The sequence below is a fragment of the Callorhinchus milii genome, unplaced genomic scaffold, assembly GCF_018977255.1.
Source record: "Callorhinchus milii isolate IMCB2004 unplaced genomic scaffold, IMCB_Cmil_1.0 Scaffold2, whole genome shotgun sequence".
Lineage (NCBI taxonomy): Eukaryota > Metazoa > Chordata > Chondrichthyes > Chimaeriformes > Callorhinchidae > Callorhinchus > Callorhinchus milii.
Genome location: NW_024704743.1, coordinates 94,676,739 through 94,697,825, shown reverse-complemented (window position 1 = coordinate 94,697,825; position 21,087 = coordinate 94,676,739). Strand labels below are relative to the sequence as shown.

At 43.6% G+C, this 21,087-nt stretch overlaps 1 protein-coding gene across 4 annotated transcripts in view; it reads right to left on the bottom strand.

Annotated features, from left to right (window-relative positions):
* LOC103175159 (nucleolar protein 4) overlaps window positions 1-21,087 on the bottom strand; it is a 153,737-nt gene that overhangs the window by 22,467 nt on the left and 110,183 nt on the right. For all 4 annotated transcript variants that reach the window (XM_007887970.2, XM_007887971.2, XM_007887973.2 and 1 more), the window contains one exon: window positions 4,302-4,481. In XM_007887970.2, the coding sequence (XP_007886161.1) occupies window positions 4,302-4,481 (180 nt within the window). The remainder of the gene's footprint in view (window positions 1-4,301; window positions 4,482-21,087) is intronic.

The following is a 21,087-nucleotide window of genomic DNA, read 5'->3' as shown; positions in this document are numbered from 1 at the left end:
GACACAAAAACCAAGGTCGCACCTGCCTGTTCAGGTGGATGTAAAAGATCCTGCGGCACTATCTGAAAAGAGAAGAGAGTTTCTCCCAGTGTCTGGCCAACAATCCCCCAAATAAAATTGATCATTCACTTCAAGGCTGTTTGTGGGACATTGCTGTGTGCAAATTGGCTGCCAAGTTCCCCTACAAATACAGTCACTGCACTGCACAGAAACATCCTGTGAAGTGCTGTGCGGCGTCTTGATAATATGAAAAGGCGCTAAATCAAATGCAAGCGTTTATATTTTAGTGTATAAAAATGGGGTTTGTGCTAAAAAAAGGTCTTCAACCTTCACCCTATTCACACATGGATATCATGCTGGTGCAGTTACAATAACAAGATCAACAAATTACGTTTGTGAAGTGCCTTTCACGTCAGGAGGATGTCCCAAGGCGCTGCACAGTCAGAGGTTTGGACCCAAGCAAGGAGTTGGGATCAGGAGGGGTGCAGGGCAGGGAGGGTAAGGGTAGGAGAGTGGCCAAAGGCGTGATGAAAGAGAAAAGTCTTGAGATGTGCCTTGAAGGAGGTAAGAGAGAGAGTAAGGCGAAGGGACTAAAGTGCTGTGGGTTAGAGTTCCAAAGGGTGGGATAGAGAGGTTGAAGACCTGACCATCGATGGTGGGGGGAGGCCAGGCGGGGGACAAGGAGCATGTCGGAGTCTGCTGAGCGGGCGGAACGGTCAGGCTGTTGCTGCATTAAACAAAGAACAATGCGAAGGGACAATGCAAGGATAGTCCCTCTGTAGTCCAACAGTATTGCTTCATTCTTCCCAATGTAATTTTTTCTTTTGTATCAAGTGTATAAAGTCTGATACATTCTCAAAATAAAATGCATGGGCAGTTAACGTAATAGTCTTCTAACAAAATAGAAGAAAGGTAGCACTCTTTGAATGAAATTTCCCTCCAAATGGCACAGAAATACAACTAGGATATCACAGACTATTGTTGCTTTCTAGTTTTTGCCTAGAATCCATATTGGTTCCTGAAATGCAGCAGGTTTGATGTTACCAATTTCTGCGTTCATTCTTTCACCAGAGGAAGTTAAGCATATCCAGCACTAACAATATCAACTGGGGTCTTCCTAGCCCTATGTTATTAAAAAAAATCAAGACGAGCCTTTCTATATGATTTAAAGGAGAAGGTAACTCTGGGGATGTACTGCCTCTATAAAAGTAATCACCCCTCCTCATCCCCACCCAACTCCCCGCCCAACTGTAGAAGAAAAAATACAATTGTCAATATATATATTGAAAAATTGTGGAGTCCTGTAGCTCAGTGGTTAGAGCACTCGCTTTGCACATCGAGAGACCTGAGTTCAATTCCAGGCAGGGCGAAACCTTGGGCAAGTTTCCTTACTCCACACGCCTAATAATAATCCCTCCAAAACCAAAAACAATAATAAAATTGGCATTTTCAATCTACGACTGTTTGTGGGACATTGCTGTGCGCAATTGGCTGCCGCGTTCGCCCACAAATTTACAGTCAATTCACTTTACAGTGTGTTCTGTGAAGCGCTTTGGGACGTCCTTCCGACGTGAAAAGCGCTATATCAAATGCAAGGATTATTATTATTATTATTATTATCTGTAATAAGAAATGCCCACATGTACACCATACCATGGGGGCCACACCCTCAACTCAAAGAGCCAGGTGTGCCCTGAACTAGCTCCACCTAGCTTGTTTAATAGCAGTGGGAGCTTTGAAGTAACTTGCCATTGTTCCAGAGCACACTTCCTCTGAGAAAGCACAAGGTACATTGGCCCTCTTGCCAATATTGTGCTTCTGATTGGCAGCTGTGAATCAGCTCTAGGTCTGTCTAGAGCATCCATCTTTACCAGAATTAATTGGAACCACTGTGTGATATGTCTAACCCCTTCCTGTAAAGTACATTAAAGCTGCTTGGGGACGAACTGTCCGTATAACATGCTAAGGTGCGGGTCTCAATTTTTCTGGAAATACCAGGCTTCCTTCTTACAGTCAAACATAGAACAACAAGTTTATAATTCTCCGATAGCCTTTGAACCAAAGGGCTCCTCTGAGCTTTCCTTCCCTTCTGACATATTTTTGTCTGTCAGGGAAATGCGCAGGGTGGGGACCTTTCAGCCTCTAAATCTCTTCTTCTTACAGCACCCAGTCATCCTGGGGGTGGGTGGGAGGGGGGAGGGGAGTACAGATTCACAGCCATGAACTGTTCTCCAGTACCTCACCCAGGTGGATATTCTTCATGTTTGATCTGAGATGGCAAGTGTTGACCAAATATTCAATGGGGGAAGAAGCATCACTGACAAGCCCAGCCTCTCCTACCCTCTCCTCACACAATGCCTACACCCACGTGCACTTTCAAACAACAATCGTTGGATATAACCAAAATCCAGCCAGATTGGTACAAAGGCCAATTCCTGCCCTACTGAGAGATCAGTTAACGCAGCACAGAACAGTAAGCAAATCAGGACTTTCTAGGTCCATATGGTTCAACTTTACAGTGTTCAGTGCGGCTTTACTAACTGAGGCATCAAGGGAAGGTATTTTAAACAAAGAACAAAAATGTTGAAAATCCATAGCAGGTCAATCGGCATCTGAAAGAGAAAGATAGGTTAACGTTTTGGGTAAGACCCTTAGGGGAACTATGAAAAAAATATTAAACAAAGGTATGACATGCACAATATATTTGAAGAAAACGAACAGTAAGAAATAATTATTTTCTATATCCAGGTCCTAATAATATTATATCAAAGTAAAGAAATATGTAAAGGAAAGGTACTGGGACAGGAATTGATATCGTAAGCACTAAAAGCCATGTATAGTATGTTATATCCTTATGGCTCTGTTCCAGACTGCTCTACTTCCCTGCTCTCATCAGGAACTCCGAGATGAAACATCCTCATAGTGGTGCTCTTCCAGGCCACTAACTTTGTGGTCAGAGGCTGATATTGGTCCTCAGCTTCACTGAGAGCCTTCTGCTGTTATAGTCTCAAAGACTCATGAAAACCTGTCCTCTGGAGTTTATTTGTTTCTTCATTCTCCTCCAGTTTTGGCAGGTTACTTACTTTTTTCAGCAATCAAATCAAAAAAACATGGTTTGGTGAAAGTACACAGGTAACGGCACATGGCTGGCTGCTTTATGTACATCAAATAAATTCATATGTTGAAGCCAGCACATGAAATGCCATCTTACTGTGCTTTCCTAAATCCTCAGAGTTCCACTACCAGTACATGGAGTCAGTAGAGGACATTGCCTCAGTCTGCTTCAGGCCTCTCTTCCTAACAACTGATAGCAATGTAGAATGTTATCTATCAAACAATAAGATAGGCTTATCCATAGTCTTAGCACACAATCACAGAAAGTGTAGTACTTTGTCCACTGCAGATGCCATTTTTCCTGATATCCACACAATTATTTAAAATTATTATTTCCTCAAACTAAGGTGGGGTGGAATAAAATGATGGCGTTAAATAAAAGTTAAATAACACAAATACAGTTGAAGAATTGTTTTGTCCTCAACCCACGTCAGTGATCAAACCACCAAAATGTCACTTTGTGGTCACTTTGTCGTTACTTTTTTAGTCAACTATTAATAAGTTAAGTGTTCTAGCATAAAATTGTAAGACAATGCAAGTCTAGGTTCATATGACCCCAGCACAAGCTTATGTAGCACTGAATTTGTTCTAAATACTCTGAATAGACAGAAAAATAGACAACGGGACCCGTGATCTCAAGAGGTACTAAAGACAAAAGACTTCTCAACAATGTTACTCACCTTAGTGATGCGAGCTTAGAGGAGTAATTTTCAATTGACTCAAAGAAGCAAATTCAGAAAATCTATCAACCAGCTAAGAACTAAGACGTGCTCACCCACAAAGGTCAGTAAATTTACCGATTGTCAGAGGATCACCTCCTTGAGTATCTAGAACCGATTCAGCATGAGAAAATAAACAGAACTAACAACAAAGGCACACCAACAGCTCAATGATAATTCCCTTTAAGCATGCCAATCATTTTCCTGGTTACATGGCTTCCTTATCTGCAGTCTCTGAATAAAAGAACAACTTAAAAGTCCTGGAAGCTAGATGAATCTGCGTTATATTTTGTGAAGAAAAAAGTAATCTCTTTCTCTCAGGTATAAGTTTCCTAATACTATAAGTGTGAAAAACAACTTGTGAGGTACTTTAACAATCTCTAACCAGGACACTTTGCCTCTTCTAGTGTACAATAGTACATTTCTCCAGGACCATCCACAAACAGACCAGTTGTAACTTAAACTTACATTAAAAGCTTTAAGACGCTCAGATTCTGCTCCATCAGATTCATTTATCTTCTCAACGTCATCGTGGTCATCCTGGTCATCATCATCTTCATTAGTTCTGCTGACGGACAGATCCTCGGGGCCACCTCCTACACTTTCATTTCTAAGAGACTCGTAGCTGGAATAGCTGTGAGCAGGTGACTGAATCGAGAAGAAACACACAGGAATCACAATTAGAGAACAGACACTCAAATAATCAGCCAATCCATTCAGATCAAAAAATACGCACGTGCCATTAATTACTTTAAATAATCCTTGCAGTTGCTTTGAAATGTTTTGGTGTTTTTTAGCGATATAAAAATGCAAGTTCCTTCATTGTTTCTCAGCTATACTTGGAGATAGATAGAACACTTTATCAACCATTTGTTATCACTGTTTGGGAGAGAAGCAGGAGTTTTAGCAATGCCATATCAATTTGCCAATTTGCATAGTCTCACGGCATCTATAAAGGCAGGATTAGCACCATTACTCAACTGACATAATACAATTCATTGCAAAAGATTTATTGCGTTAATAGGAGCAAAAATCACCTAACATCCATCAACACTAAAACAATAGCACAAATGAGTCAAATAAACTAAAATATAGCAAAGCAGCAAGATGTGACTTTGTGATCACATTTCTGGAATCTTGAAGAATGCTGGGGATTTCATTCAACAAATAATTAATAATATATTTCAGAATAACTTGCTAAACAACAAGGAACCTGAGCAATGGAGAAAAAACATAATTGCCTTCCCCAGAAGAAAGGGAACTTAGAAACTACAGAGGGAACAGCCAAAGATTCAATCATTGCAATGACCCACAATTAAATTCTTCATGAAATAAGGCTTTTCAACCTCATCCTATGAAAAAGAATGATTCCTGCACAAAAAGAAGTCTTGACCAGATGTGATTAAGTACAGAGGCAAAAGATCATCCTTTGCCCCTAATTATTGCTTAATTGATTTCAAGAAGTAAGGTAAAGAAATGATGTTCCCCATTTATCACTCAAAAGTGATGCAAGCAGAGTAGTGCATTCAATCTCAGGCAGTTTCATCCTTATCAGATAAGTGTCTCGCTGAACCGACTGAAGTATCTAGCAGTGAGATCCCCTCTTTTTTCCACCGAGGCAAATAAGAATTCCCATATTCCCTCCTCAATTGCTCTTGGTCTCCATGGATAACAAATCAACTGCAAAGAAACCCATGTGGAGTATAAACGCTGGCACAGACTATATGAGCCAAATATTGTAAATTCTATGTGAATCTATGAAATAGGTGTGTAGATGACCTGCTTCCAAGCCTCCACCGAAGGTCCTTTAAGCCATCGGCAGGATGTGTACAAGAAGAGCCTGGGATAAATCTCCCTTACAACTATTATTTGGTAACTAGGCAGCACAAGACTTCGAACCTGGATCCCTGTCATTTCATGATAACACATGCTCCTAATTCAACATGCAGAAACTAATTATTTCAGGAGATATCTCTTATTCCTGATATTCCAGGCATTCCAGTTTTAGTCCCTGCAGAAAATGAATGTTCAATGTTTAGTTTGTCATTGATAGATATTCCCTTTTTTGACATCAGAGACTATTTGTGTTAGGCTGAGAATCAATTGTGCTAGTCTGTCTGTTGAATAGCTTGACAAGGGTCAGATTGAATACAAAGGTCATAAAAAGTAACAAAAACTAATCTCTGTTTAAGAAGGTACCTTTCATGTCGGAAGGACATCTGAAAGTACTTCACAGGATACTGTAAATATCGTAACTCTGTATCTTCTAGGCTAATGTGAACCCCAATTTGTGCACAGCAACGTCCCACCACAGCTATGAAGTGAATGACTAATTTTATCTGGGGGACTGGAAGAAACTTATTTTTGTTTCCAAATAGTGCCGTGGGATCTCTAACATCCCAACCTGAACAGGCAGATGGGACCTCGATGTCACGTCGCATCAGAAGAACAGCAAGTCCAACACTAATGCATTGCCCCCCCACACACTAATACATTGCAGTGTCAGCCTACACTATGTGAATTCAAAGTGTCATCACAGTAGTATATGAGCTGGTAACTCCATATGTAAACACTATTCTCTGCACACTGATAAATGTACTGACTTTTTACTGCATGACTTTAATTGGGAAAATTTAATTCTAAGCATTGCTGCATTTATCAACAAGTCAAGAATAACCCCCTACTCTGTCAACACCAGTGCTCTCCTTGTGCCATGAATGCTGAAGCTGCCTTGGATATTTTTTTTTGCCACAGGGTCCTTCCGAGCTCCTGGGAAAGATTATACTGGCATTGCTCAGGGCACAATGTCCAAATATGTTCAAGAGGTGAATGAAGCTTTCATGGTGCATTTTACATGCTCCATTTCTTCGAAAAACAACTGACAAGGCAGCAGAAGTTCCACTGTATTGTAATAGTGTAGCTGTGTTCAACTGCATCGTCACAGAAAGACGATGGAATATGGGCACACTGATGTTGCAGTTATACTGTCACTTCACTCTCACCAGTCATGCCTTGTAAAACACTTAGAATACCAAAATCGGTGCTTGTTTTATCGATGTTAAAGAGCCAGTTGTGTGATCAGCTCTTTAATATCGTACCTTTGATAACAATCAGGGTGGGTTCAAATTAAAATCCAAGGTTGGCCAAATGGTAAGATTTCAAAACAGATCAAGCCAAACCAACTGTCTCAATTGGGCAGGCTCACAAGGAGTTCTGTAGTTCAGTGGTTAGAGCACTCGCTTTGCAAGCGAGAGACCTGGGTTTGATTCCTGGCAGGGCGAAACCTTGGGAAAGTTTCCTTACTCCACACGCCTGATAATAATCCCTAAAAAAACAATAATAAATTGGTCATTTCAATCCACGACTGCTGTGCGCAATTGGCTGCCTTGTTTCGCCCACATAATAGGCAGTCAATTCACTTTACAGTCTATTCTGTGAAGCGCTTTGAGACGTCTAGAAGACACGAAAAGCGCTATATCAAATGCAAGGATTATTATTATTTACTCTTGATCTTACTGTGTCCAGCTTCAAACAAGGCACAAAGTATACATTATTCTAATCAGTGCAATCTCTTCTGTGTACACTTAACATTTGCAATTTTATGAAACATGGAAAACCTCTGCATTTCACTAATACCTGGAGTCAAGTCAAACCTGAGTCAATTGTTTATTATAAAGTATGTGTGCAATTGAAGAGACTTTGACACTGAAATACTATTCCCCTTATGTTGAGGGAGGTAAACATGCTCTCCTTGGTTCCAAGGTAACATGCTTCAATCACTTCTTGAACACAAGCTAACAGAATGTCAGAAGCCCAAGCCTAATGCATAGAGTGGTCTTAGCTGGATAAGCTGCAGGAAGTTTTTTTTTACAGCTAGTGCGCTCAATGGCAAGCTGTATGGTTTCAGCTTGTTAAACTCCAGCAGTTTCCGAATATACACTCCGAAGTCCCCTAACCTACGCTCTCACCAATCTGTGCCGAGTACTTTTTTGGAATTGGGAAAGCAGGGTGCGTCCCTCTGGGGAGAAAGTCACATTCAATTCCTGCCACATAGAAATTTTCATGAATAGATGGCATTATTATTATTATTCATATGTGGAACTCTCAGTCTGATTTGGATACTCCTAAGCATGGTGAGGGTTTCTGCATGCATCAGATACTTGACTAACTAAAAAAAATCACATTCAACTTTGCTTAAAAAGAAGGAATAGAGGATACAGGGAATAAGCAGGAGGATAGGCTTAGATTTGATGGCTCATGTGCAGAAAGCCACCTGCACAAACTTGTGGTCTTGATGGTGTGTTCCCATACTGTTGATATTCTGAGAACCATAATAAGTAGAGTTGCACTTTTTATCAGATTATCTGAGCGATTAGGATGGGTGGAGCCATGCCCTAATTGGGCCAAATGGCCTATTTCAGTGCTCTTTATTCTGTTTAATTTTACCTTTCACAACTACCCAGAGAGGCTGTGTGAAGCAGCATTCTAACGACTTCCAGATCAGACTATATAACTGAAAGCTGTTAGTCAGAAGCAGTAAGAGAGCAGTCTACCAGGTCAAGCTCTCTCAATGGACCCTGTATAAACAGATACAGCCAGCAAATGACTGATTTACAGGAGCAATTTGTCAATAGCTGTGCTTCACTGCTGTTAAGTTGTAAAACATGGTTTAGAAAGAGTTGGCAGATTGTAGGTTTACAAGATAATTTATCACTATCTTATGCCACAGAGCATTAAACACTAAATTCTGAACTGAGAGGTTTTGGAGAAGTAGGAATATTTTTTTTCTTGAACAGAAAATGAGGCCACGAAATCCGTAGATCCCGAAGGTCCTATTCTTGTAACTGTTGAATATAATTGCAGTTAACAATTGTTCTGGCCACTAAATATGATTTGACACCACTTAAATCTGGTTGCCACAACCTCAAATGTCTGTATTGGTATTTACTTGCGAACATGTTAAAAATTAAACTTGAGCTTCTATCAATGACCTAGTACCCAGTGGAGAGTATTACAACAAACAGTTTTCATTTATATAGTCCCTTTCATGTATAGTAACGTCTTGGAGTGCTTTACAAGGACTGGGATACTCCAAGCAAGGGAGAGGTGACCATAGAGGTAAGTCTTAAGGAGGGACTTAGACAGAGAGGGGCGAGATCGAGGGGAAGGCAGAGTGAGTTGAGGGGGTAGGATCTAAAGGTTCTGCTACAAACGGTGATGCAGGAAGAGCAGGGAACTCAATGAAAGCCTGTGTTGGTTGAGCAGATGGAGCAAGTATATGAGTAGAATATGAGAAGATCAAGAGAGATAAGGAGGTGCCAAGGTATGGAGGGATTCATAGGTGAAGACCTTGAGATTGATCTGCTAGGGACACTGAGCCAATTGAGTTTGGCAAGGACTGGGGTGATGGGTAACCAGTTTGGTGCGAGTGATAATATGAGCTGTGCAGTTTTGCATGAGGTGGAGCTCAGGAGATCAGCAAAGAGTGCATGTGACCATTTAGATCAGATAACAACAACAACTTGGATTTATATAGTGCCCTCCACGCTGGATGGCATCTCAGAGCGCTTTAAAGATAAAGCAAGTGTTAACTGATTTTACCTGAATAGCATTAGGGAATGGTATAATTGGCCTCAATGCCATTGAGTTCAGGATAATGATGATGACAGTGCTCTGGAACGCTACCCTGCATGAGGGGCGCTATATAAATGCAATTTGTTGTTGTTAGCATAGCCAGTCTCATTCATTGACAGGACCTGGAAGGTCAGACTAGTCACTGGGGGGCAGGGGGTCATCCCACTCAGCTCCTGTTAACCCTGCAAGCCGAAGCCCTAAAAAGTAGGGTGGTCCTTCCTGGACAAGCAATGGGCAAGTTTGCCGGACAGCAATATCAATGGCAAGCTATGTGGTTTTAGCTGGTTAAGACTCCAGCAGTACCTCAACATGCAATCTGGGGTCCTCAAGCCGTGGCTCTTGACAACCTGCACCTAATAATTTCCGGAATTAGGTAAGCAGGATACGTAGGGAGAGAGTGCACATTTCTATTCCAACAATCTATCTGTGGGATTTCCATATGTAGGAAACACCATTTCTGACAGCTGAAACACAGGTGGGAAACTTTGAACCTTGACCACAGATGATGATTCTTATATTGCATGTTACACTGTACATTCGAAATGCTATTAACTTGTGGGAAATATATTGCGAGGAATTCGTCTTTCCCAGTTTGCAAATATATATCGAAATTTAAATTGCTTTGAGCACCAATCTCAATGGATAAAGTGTTAAATGCAATACATTGCATATTAGTTTGCTGATTGAGTCTCATGGCATAATTAGTGAGCGCTGAGATGACAATAAAAATGTTTGCTTGATGCAGAGTGGTTTCAGGGTAAAATGATGGCCCTGATTTTAGAAATGACCTGTGCCCCAACTCCACTGTTTCCATGGTGGTGGAACTTTGATACTGTGCCAGTGGGGGGAGAAATACAAATCACCAAATGGTTGCCTGGAAACATTTGATTGTAGATTGGACAGAAGGCTCTGTTAACTTGCAATACTTCGATTTGGCCACTTCAAAGACTTGGCTCAGTGGTAGCACTTTCGCCTCCGAGTCAGAAGGTTGTGGGTTCGAGCTCCACGTCAGGACTTGGAATCACATAGTTTAGGATGACACTCCATTGCGGTGTTGGGGGTGAGCTTCAGTGTTGGAGATGCTGCACTTTGGATGAGACGTTAAGCCACTCCCTCTCGGTCAGGTCATCTGCAGCCGTGGGGTAAACTTCCATATGTGTGAGTTCAATCCCATCCCTGGAGTACCTGCGTTTCCTATTGTTGCATTTTTTTGAATGTAGTAACTTGCATTTACAACAACAACTTGCACTTATATAGTGCCCTCCACGCAGGGTAACGTCTTAGAGCATTTAACAGTGGTGGAGACTGACTCCGCCGGGGGGCTGAGGGAGGTGGCCATAAGGACTTCTAGAGTCCTGCAGCTCAATGGTTAGAGCACTCGCTTTGCAAGTGAGAGACCTGAGTTCAATTCCAGGCAGTCAGGGCGAAACCTTGGACAAGTTTCCTTACTCCACACGCCTAATAATAATCTCTCCAAAAACCAAAAACAATAATAAATTGGTCATTTTCAATCTACAACTGTTTATGGGACATTGCTGTGCGCAATTGGCTGCCGCATTCGCCCACAAATATACAGTCAATTCACTTTACAGTGTGTTCTGTGAAGCGCTTTGGGACGTCCTCCCGACGTGAAAAGCACTATATCAAATGCAAGGATTATTATTATTAATAATAAGAGAGGCCACCTCCTCTCAGCGCCTTGGGACGTCCTCCTGACGTGAAAGGCGCTCTATAAATGGAATCTTGTTGTTGTTGTTGTTGTTATTATTATAAGCACGGTCAAAGAAGAAGGTTTATTATGTGTATAAAAATTCATTTGCGAGTTATCAAGCTCTCTTTGCAGGACTTTTGCTGCTTCCTCTGATTCCATAGTTCATCTCATGGTGTCATATGCAAATTGAACTAACTTATACTGGGTCTACAAATGCAGGTCATTAATATATACAAGGAACAGAATGGGTCCCAAGAACATGAGCCTGAGGCACCACGCTTAACACCTCTCCCCATTTTGATCTCACTCTACCAAAATATGCCACTTATTTCTTTCCTTTCAGACAACTCTGAATCCACGTCCATATCTTACCCTTTTTACCCTGTGATCACATTCTGAAGGAGTCTTTCTTGTGGTTCTTTTGGAAGCCTAGAATGTATTACATCATACGGCTTCCCACATTTACCTCCTCAAAAAAGTCTATGAGATGAACTCAAATTGGTTGTTATTTATTTATTAGATTATTTTTGGTAATCATCTTCCTTTCTGATGATTGACTCCATTATTTTTCCAATTATTCAGGTTAGGATAATGGGTCTATCGTTGCCAGGTTTAATTTAGATTTAATGTATTTGCTGCTTTCACCTTCCTGCTGTTGGCCTTCTCTACTGTTGGAGGCAAACTCAATGTAAACTTTAAGACATATCTCATTCTTCTCTTGGGCATTTTTCATTCACCGGCCATAAATCACTTAAATTTGCAGTTCTCTCTTCCATTCCCTGGTATGTTCTTTCGGTAGAAAATGGGAGCTTGTGGCACTATTTTCATACCTTTTTTGTTGCTCACCCACCTTGGTCTTATGCCATTGTTTTGCTAATGCCTGCATATCTAACTGATGACCTAGACTATCTATGCATCATGAGATTATCTTTAACACCTTTTTCTAATATTTCACAATCTGTTAATGACCCCTTAGCTTTATATGTAATTAATGGTTTGGATTTCTTCCTAGTGTCCTTGTTTTCATGGTCTGTCTGGCTTCCTCAGTCCCATATGAATAAACTTGGATTTTTATAGCACCTAATTCTCAAAGCACTTTGCAGTAATTACTCTCAAGTGATTATTTGTAGACAAATATGTCAGGCATTTCGTGTACAGCAAAGATAGGCTGACACCCCAATGCAAAACTGGAGAAGTGCTGCATTGTCGGAGGTGCTGTTCTTTAGATGTCAATCTTTGGATGGAGTCTTTCACATCTACCTGAACAGAATCTTGATTCAACTTCTCATTCACTGGAACTACATTGTCAGCCTCACCTATGAGCTCAAGACCTGGCAACCTGGGGCTTGAACCCTAATTGCTAACCCAGAAGCACGAGTGCTGCTGAGCAAGCAAGCAGACAACCTTGCTGAGTGTTTGTGGTCAGACAGCACTCTGAGACACTATCCTGCATGAAGGGCACTATATTAATGCAAGTTGTTATTGTGCAGACGTCTGTCTCGTCAGGTGTATTTTAAAGATCCCATGAAACTATTCAAAAATTTCTTTTGGTGTCCTGGACAGATAAAAGTGATAAAATTGACCACAAACATAATAAATAATAATAATCCTTGCATTTGATATAGTGCCTTATCACGTCTTCAAGACATCTCAAAGCACTTCACAAGAATATACTGTAAAGTGAATTGACTGTATATTTTGTGGGCGAAATGTGGCAGCCAATTGCTCACAGCACTGTTCCAAACATGGCTGTTTGCTGGGCATTGCTGGGCACAAATTGGCTGCCACATTCACCTATAAAATACACAGTCACTCCTCTTTGAGATGTCATCCTGACATGAAAAGTGATGTAATGTCAAACTTAAGTATTATTATAAAATTTTACTGAAAATTACACTATTATCATTCAGCCAGAGTCACTGAACTATTGAGTGTATTTTGTGCTCATTATAAAACAGAATTGAAAACAGAATTTTCTGGATGAAGATTGCAATGACATTTTTAAAGTTAATCAATGTGCAAGATTTATTTTTCAAATGGAAATTGTAAATTTAGCAGAACGAGATGCAGCTTCATTCACAATATAATAGCATCTCAGTAAACTTGAGAAGGATTGTAGAAAATATTAATTCAATTGGAAACATCTGACCACAGAGTTGGTGCTGTTGCAATGATGTAGGTTAAGTAAGGCAACCATAGCCTTAACATTTAAGATGGAGCAGAAAATTTGTACATTCAGTCTTCAATTTGAAATCCAACATTTTGACTCCCTTTAATCTCTTTGGTCACCGAGTGTCTTGTGGAAACCTCATGCTTAAGAGTATCCAAACCAGGCTGCGAATTCCAGACATGCATGCCTCCTACACATTGAGATTTCCTTGCACATCATCTCACTAGAGAGATGAACTCTGCTTAAAGGAAATAGGGCTTAATACTCAGAATCCATATGTGTCCTAGACCTTAATCAGAGTGTCGATCTGTGGTAGGCTTGTGTATCTATGTAGCTGAGATCCGGGCTATGTATTCCCTGTGAGTCATTCTCCGAGAGATAGGCAAGTGGAGGGGTGGGGGGGCTGCTTTAAAATAATTTCACACAAATGAAGACAACTTTCAATTTAGAACTTTTTAAAAAAAAACACAGCGTTTATATGAAAAAAAACAGCTTCATGCACAGAGTGCAAGCAATCTCAGTATTTGTCCTGTGCCACGTGAAGCCAATTCTTCTCTGGAATTCCAGTGGTCATCTTAAGAGGGCTGGGCAAATGGATCATAATGGGTCAATTCATATTTAATCAGTGGTATGAATCAGCTCTTCATGCTTCTATATAAAACCATCAAAGAGACTGCCTTGAGGAACAGTCTTTCAGCATCAAAGTTCAATCCAGCATTTAATGAGATATATTAATACTTAAAGGAGAAAGATACTCTGGGGACAAGTATTATGAATGTTAAGCTCCTCAGGTATTGCCTTATATATTTATAAATAATAGCAAAAGTGATAGCTCATGAACAGAATGCAAATTAACAATTACCTGTGAGTCAGTGTGAGGAAGCAGATTTACTCCAGGGGAATTCCCTGGCTGATATCACATCTACCTCACTTTTTGGCTCAGTGAATTGAATATTGAAAGGACTGCAGACCTTGAAACACGATTCATTTTTAGATCTTTTCAAAATATCAAACTTTATTGAGGAAAAAGGGCATTTCCTTAGTGCTCGAAAAATAAATAAATGTAATATAAACTCTTCACTTGCTGAACAACAAAAAAGTATGATGGACTGAAGAGCTGATAGCCTTAGCTAGGAATTCTCCAGCATCTCAAGTTCAATAATAAATCATCCCCCACCCACTTTAGCTCAGGTGAAAACCCTGGACTGTTCAGTGCCTTGAGATGTCCTTCCAATATGAAAGGCGCTACATTATTATATTAGTGGTAGCTGACCTTTAGGTCGGCCAACAAAATAAATTTTCTTGATTGAATATTTCTTGATTTGTAGGCTATAAATCAGGAAAATTCAATCAAGACAAACCTGAAAATGCATTGATTAATTGAACACAGACTTACCTAGACTTGTGAATGTTCGGCGGGCACTTCTTGATGACACAGTCATGGTTTGGCTAACCCTGTTCTATTTGAATGTAAATTAATTGTTGTTTTTGTTGTTTGTTGCTGTAATAGACATATGATATGTGTGGTGCCCTATTCGTTACAGATAGTGTCCCCATGTTGAAACTTCGAACTCACAGTCTAGGCTGACCCGCCATTGCATTGTTGGAAGTGTTATCATTCAGCTGAGAAGTAAAACTGAGATCCCGTCTGCCTGTTTAGATGGACATTAAAGATCCCAGCTAACTTTAATTTGGGGAAAAACTCACAAAATTCTACAACATGTTAACAGGACACCAAATGCTTGGGGACACGTGTTCACAAGTTTCCCCTCTCCAGACTCAGCATTCTCATAATTCCTGAACATTTTTTTGTTCAGTGAAAAAAAGTCAATATTGGACTTGAGCCTGCAGCTTGCTGAAAACCGAAGGTTACATTTGGGAGAAATTGTGAATTCAGCTAGTAGGCGGCTTTTGAAAACTCCTAAATTCTTTGAAGGCATTTGCTCCTTTTTCCCTTTCCCCCATTAATAATCATTAAATTCCACCAAATTCATTTTTGTAATCCAACCAGTGTTAAAGCACATGAGGAAAAAAAGCCTTTCCTCCCAAGACTTCACTCACGCCAAGTCAAAGCAACAGCCACTGCGAATGCTTCTTCCCTTTAACCATCTGCCTTCAGAAAAATCTCCCTTTTTTTCAATTCTAGAATTTAAATCAAGTGAGGCAGTGCGATAGTTTTCCACAGTCTGAGTTCATCCTGCATGAGAAACAAGAGCTTTCACTTGACCCATTCACGGAGGCTGTGTAATCGATGGCCCTCAGTGTTGCCTGTCTGCCGTTTGTCTGGATGGCTCCAGCTTTGCAGACACTGACCTTTTCAGTGGCTTTTACATTTTATGTAATTCAGATTTCACTTATGTGCTTCTTTTGAGGCTGGTGCCATGAGCTTTTAGTCATTTGCCTGGAGCAACAGAGTTAAAGTCTGTTTGGCAAATTGAGAATCATCATGGAAATACAATGATAATAATGTTCTGTTATTTTCCAAACAAAATCTTGGCATATGTGGGGGAGGGGAGGGGAGGGGAGAGAGGGAGGAGGAAGTGAAAACAGTTTATATTCTCTCTGTATACCTTTATATTCAGGGCTCCCTCTCTGTGGTATTACAGGAGAGAACCTGCTCTCTACCTTGCTTTTGTCAGGGACACTGTAACTCAACAGCTAGAAGGTCTTTCAGAACAAGTCAAGAATGATTCAACCATTTGAAGTAATATTTATGCCTGAAGGAACCTCCTTTTTGTCTCCCAAGCGAGTAATAACAATTGGAACAGGTTGTCAGGAAAAGTGGTAGAGGACAGAAAAACTGCTCGATGCTGTGATGGGAAGACAGTACAGTGGATATACTGGAATGGTGAGATGAAATAGGCAGACGAGCCTCTTCATCCACAAACTAATCTTGTTAATAACTGTTGTTTGGGAAGTTCCTGCTTTTGATACAGATGAAATAATAAATTCACCAAGTGATAAATTTCTGAACTTTCGTGGCCTAATTCTGGGGAGTAACATTAATACATGCATTTGATATAACAACTTTCATATTAGGAGGATCTCTCAAAATGCTTCACAGGATTTACTATAAAGTGTGAACAACAACAACAACAAGATTCCATTTATAAAGCGCCTTTCACGTCAGGAGGACGTCCCAAGGCGCTGCACAGTTGGGTCATGATCCGAGCAGGGGAGAAATGGTCAGGGTGAGGTGAGGGGAGGGAAGGGAGGGAGCGAGGAGGGGGGAAATGGTCAGGGTGAGGGGAGGGAAGGGAGGGAGCGAGGAGGGGGAAGAGAGTCGAGAGGGGAGCTGAAGGCTCGGTCAAAGAGAAAGGTTTTGAGACCGGCCTTGAAGGAGGAAAGGGAGGAAGCAAGGCAAAGGCACTGGGGGATGGAGTTCCAGAGCCTGGGGCTGAGAGGCTGAAGGCCCGACCACCGATGGTAGGGCGGTTGGGGCGGGGGACGTGGAGCAGACCGGAGCCAGAGGAACGGAGGGTACGGGCAGGTAGGTAGGGGGATAGTAGGTTGGAGAGGTAGGAGGGAGCAAGGCCGTGAATGGCCTTGTAGGTGAGGATGAGGATCTTGAAATCAATCCTCTGGGGGATGGGGAGCCAGTGGAGGCGAGCGAGGGTGGGAGTGATGTGGTCCCAAGCCTGGTGCGGGACAGTACACGAGCTGCAGAGTTCTGAATGACCTGCAGCTTGTGGAGGGAGGTGGCGGGAAGGCCGGCGAGGAGAGAGTTCCCATAGTCCAGCCTTGAGGTGACAAAGGCGTGAACCAGGGTTTCAGCAGCGTGAGGGGTGAGGTAGTGCCGTAGTCTGGCGATGTTCCGGAGGTGATGGAAGGCGGTGCCAGTTGTGGTGCGGATGTGAGGGAGAAAGGACAGCTCAGGGTCGAACAAAACGCCGAGGTTCCTGACTGGCTTTGAGAGGTGGAGAGTGCAGCCTTGGATGCTGATGGTGTCAGCGCCTGAGGTGCGGAGGCGCTGACGTGAGCCAATCAGGAGGGCCTCGGTTTTTCGCACGTTGAGCTGAAGAAAGTTGTCTCTCGTCCAGGACTCGATGTCGGACAGGCAGCTGTCAGGACATCGGTGGTCGTGGAGTTGAGAGTAGAGGAGGAAAGGTAGAGTTGGGTGTCATCCGCATACATGTGGAAGTTAACTCCATGTCTGCGGATGATGTCACCAAGGGGGAGCATATAGAGGGTGAAGAGGAGGGGACCGAGGACAGAGCCCTGAGGGACACCACATGAGACAGTGCGGGGGTGGAGGAGAAGCCATTCGTCGAGACAAAGTGAAGACGGTGAGAAAGGTACGACCTAAACCATTCAAGGACAGTGCCTTGAAGGTTGAGGTGGGAGGACAAGCGGTGGAGTAGGATAGCGTGGTCGACCGTATCGAATGCTGCCGATAGGTCGAGGAGGACGAGGAGACAGAGGGAGCCCTGGTCACAGATGGTCAGGATATCATTGGTGACCTTGACCAGGGCAGTTTCTGTGCTATGGGCAGCACGGAAACCTGACTGAAGGGGTTCGAAAAGAGAATGGGTGGAAAGGAAAGAGCGCAGTTGGGAGGCGACAACTCTTTCCAAGACCTTGGAGAGAAAGGGGAGGTTGGAGATGGGCCGGTAGCTTGATAGCTGCGACGCATCAAGGGAGGGTTTTTTCAGGGTGGGCGTGATGATGGCAGTTTTTAATGGAATGGGGACAGAGCCAGAGGAGAGGGACAGGTTGATGATGTCAGTGATATGTGGGGCAAGAAAGTGGAGCTGGGAGATAAGGAGTGGAGTGGGGATGGGGTCAAGGGAGCAGGTGGTTGGTTTTAGGGATAGGATGAGTTCAGTGACAGAGGGTGGGGAAACGGGTACGAAGGTGTGTAGGGGAGGATGGGTAGGAGTCGGAGTGTGGGAGGGAAGGGGTGGGTGGTGGGTGGAAGTTGGAGGGGAAGTGACCGCGGAGCGGATTCCCTTGATCTTGGATTCAAGGAAATCCAGCATCTCCTCGCAGTGAAGGTTGGAGGAGATGACCTGCGCGGGGTGGCGGGGGGGACGGAGGAGTCGGGTTGTGGTGGAAAACAGTAGCCTGGGGTTGTTCTTCGCCTCCAGGATTATCCTGGAGTAGAAGGACGACTTGGCCGAGGCTAGAGTGGAGCGGTAAATTTTGAGGAGGTCCAGCCAGATTTGTCGGTGGACCGTTAGGCCAGATTTGACACAGGTGCGTTCAGCAGCCCGCACCTGGCTTTTCAGTGAGCGGAGGTGGGTGGTGTACCAGGGGGAGGAGCGGGAGTAGGAGACAGTGCGGGAAGTGATGGGGGCAAGAGTATCGAGTGTGGAGGAGAGGGTATTGTGGAGGAGGGAGAGAGGAGAAGAGGGGTCGGTGAGGGTTGAAGGCCAGAGGGAGAGGAGTTCAGAGGACTCCAAGGCATCGGTTAGGGATTGTGGGGGTAACTTCTTCCAAGGGCGGTAGAAGATGGTGGTGGGTCTGGTGGAGGTGGGGAGGGGGGTGGAGGTGGTGAAGGAGATGAAGTGGTGGTCGGAGATGGCCTTGTCGGTAATAGTGACATCCGAGACACTGAGGCCCCGGGTGATCACCAAATCGAGTGGGTGGCCGTGACTGTGAGTGGGGGAGTTTATGTGTAGGAGAGGTTGAGTGAGGAGAGCAGGGAAGAGAAGTCTGTGGAGATGGAGCAGGAGGGGTGAAGTGTAGGTTAAAGTCGCCCAGGATGATGAGGCGATCGGAGCAGAGGCAAAGAGATGTGAGGAGTGTTGAAATGTCAGAGATGAAGGTGGGAGAGGTTTTAGGGGGCCGGTAGAGGAGGAGGATTTTAAGGGAGAGGAATGAGGGGTGGGAGAGGGTGAGGTGCTCAAAGGAGGGGAAAGAGCCAGTGGAGTAGGGGGATAGGGCAAGTGGTGTCCTTGAGATAAGGGCAACACCACCGCCACGGCGGTTGGGGCGGGGGATGTGGTGGGAGGTGTAGCCGGGTGGCGTGGCCTCCGTGAGGGGGAAGGTGTCGCCTGGGGTGAGCCAGGTTTCTGTTAAGGCCATGATATCAACGTTCTCATCAAGGATGAGATCGTTGATGACCAGGGCCTTGTTGCAGAGGGAGCGGACATTTTGCAGTCCGATGTGGAGGGAGCGGTTGACAGAAGGGTGTGTGGGAGGGGAGGGGGTCCAGGTTGTGAGGCAGGGGTGGGGGGAATGGGGATGAGGGAGGAGAGGTTGACTCCCCGGGTCTGTGTCCGGGGTGGCTGGCGAGAGTGGTGGGGAATGGGGCAGTCGGTGTGGCTGCTGCTGGACAGCCAACGCCGAGTGCCGCGGTGAGCCCGGCGGAGGATTCCCAGGCTGGAGCAGAGGGAGGTTGTGGGAGGGTCAAGTGGGGATAGAAGACGAGAGGGACGGAGAGAGAGGAGGAGAGAGCGGGAGAGATGCAGAGGGGGAAGGGTTTGGGGGGAGAGAGGAGGGGGGCGGGAGGGAGGGGGTGAGGGGGCTCGGGTCAAAGCGGCAGCCATAGTGCGCACGCGGGGACCGGGAGCGAGCGGTCAGGCTGTATGGAAACAACGGCTTACCAGACTCTGGGTATTCAGAACTCAAAGTTAGCCAGAAAACAACTATTAAATAATTCATATTGGAAGAGACCAGCAATAATGTTTCAGTCATTGGTAGTTTAGGGGGGGGAACTTCAACAATGAAAGGTTCTGTTTGTGGTGTCAACCCTTTGAGTAAAATAATGATTTATGTAGGGTTTATAAACATTGAAATCTTCCTGTTTTAATTCAGAAGTATGCACTGTGGTGGTAAATATTCCTCATTTATGTGAGATGAGTGACCATCTTCCCAAATTGGTTACAAAACTATCTATAGGTTTGAGGTGAGAGACCCTTATAAACAATTCATGATTAACCTTTGGCAAGTTTCCTTACTCCAAATGCCTCTGTTTACCTACGAGTAAGTAGGAATCCGGTTCGCCGATTGGCGATCCGGGAATAATGATTTGTGTGTCAGTCTGGCTCAGTGGTAGCAGCACTCTCCACTTTAAGTCAAAAGGTTGTGGGATGGGATAGAGTTCGAGTTCGATAGAGTTGACCACTTTATCCTCATCCACCGCCTCTCCTCTCACCTCAACCTTCACGGTTCTGTCCTTGAATGGTTCAGATCGTACCTCTCATACCATCTCCATTTCATCTCCACAAACGGCTTCTCCTCTAGCCCCTACACCACCTTCCTCAGGCCTCTGCCCTTGGTCCCCTCATCTTCAATATGTATATGCTCCCTCTTGGTGGCATCATCCGCAACATAGGGTCAACTTCCACATGTATGTGGATAATAATAATAATAATCCTTTCATTTGATATTGCGCTTTTCACGTCTTCTAGACGTCTCAAAGCGCTTCACAAATAGACTGTAAAGTGAACTGACTGTATATCTTTGGGCGAAATGTGGCAGCCAATTGCGCACAGCAGTGTCCCATAAACAGTTGTGGACTGAAATGACCAGTTTTTTTTTTGAGGGATTATTATTAGGCGTGTGGAGTAAGGAAATTTGCCCAAGGTTTCACCCTGCCGGGAATCAAACCCAGGTCTCTCGCTTGCAAAGTAAGTGCTCTAACCACTGAGCTACAGGACTCCACTACAGGATGACACCCAACTGTACCTCTCTGCCTCCACCCTTGACTACAGGACCACTGTTGTCCTGACAGAATGGCTGTCAGACATCAAGTCCTGGATGAAAGCTAACTTTCTTCAATTGTATGTCAACAA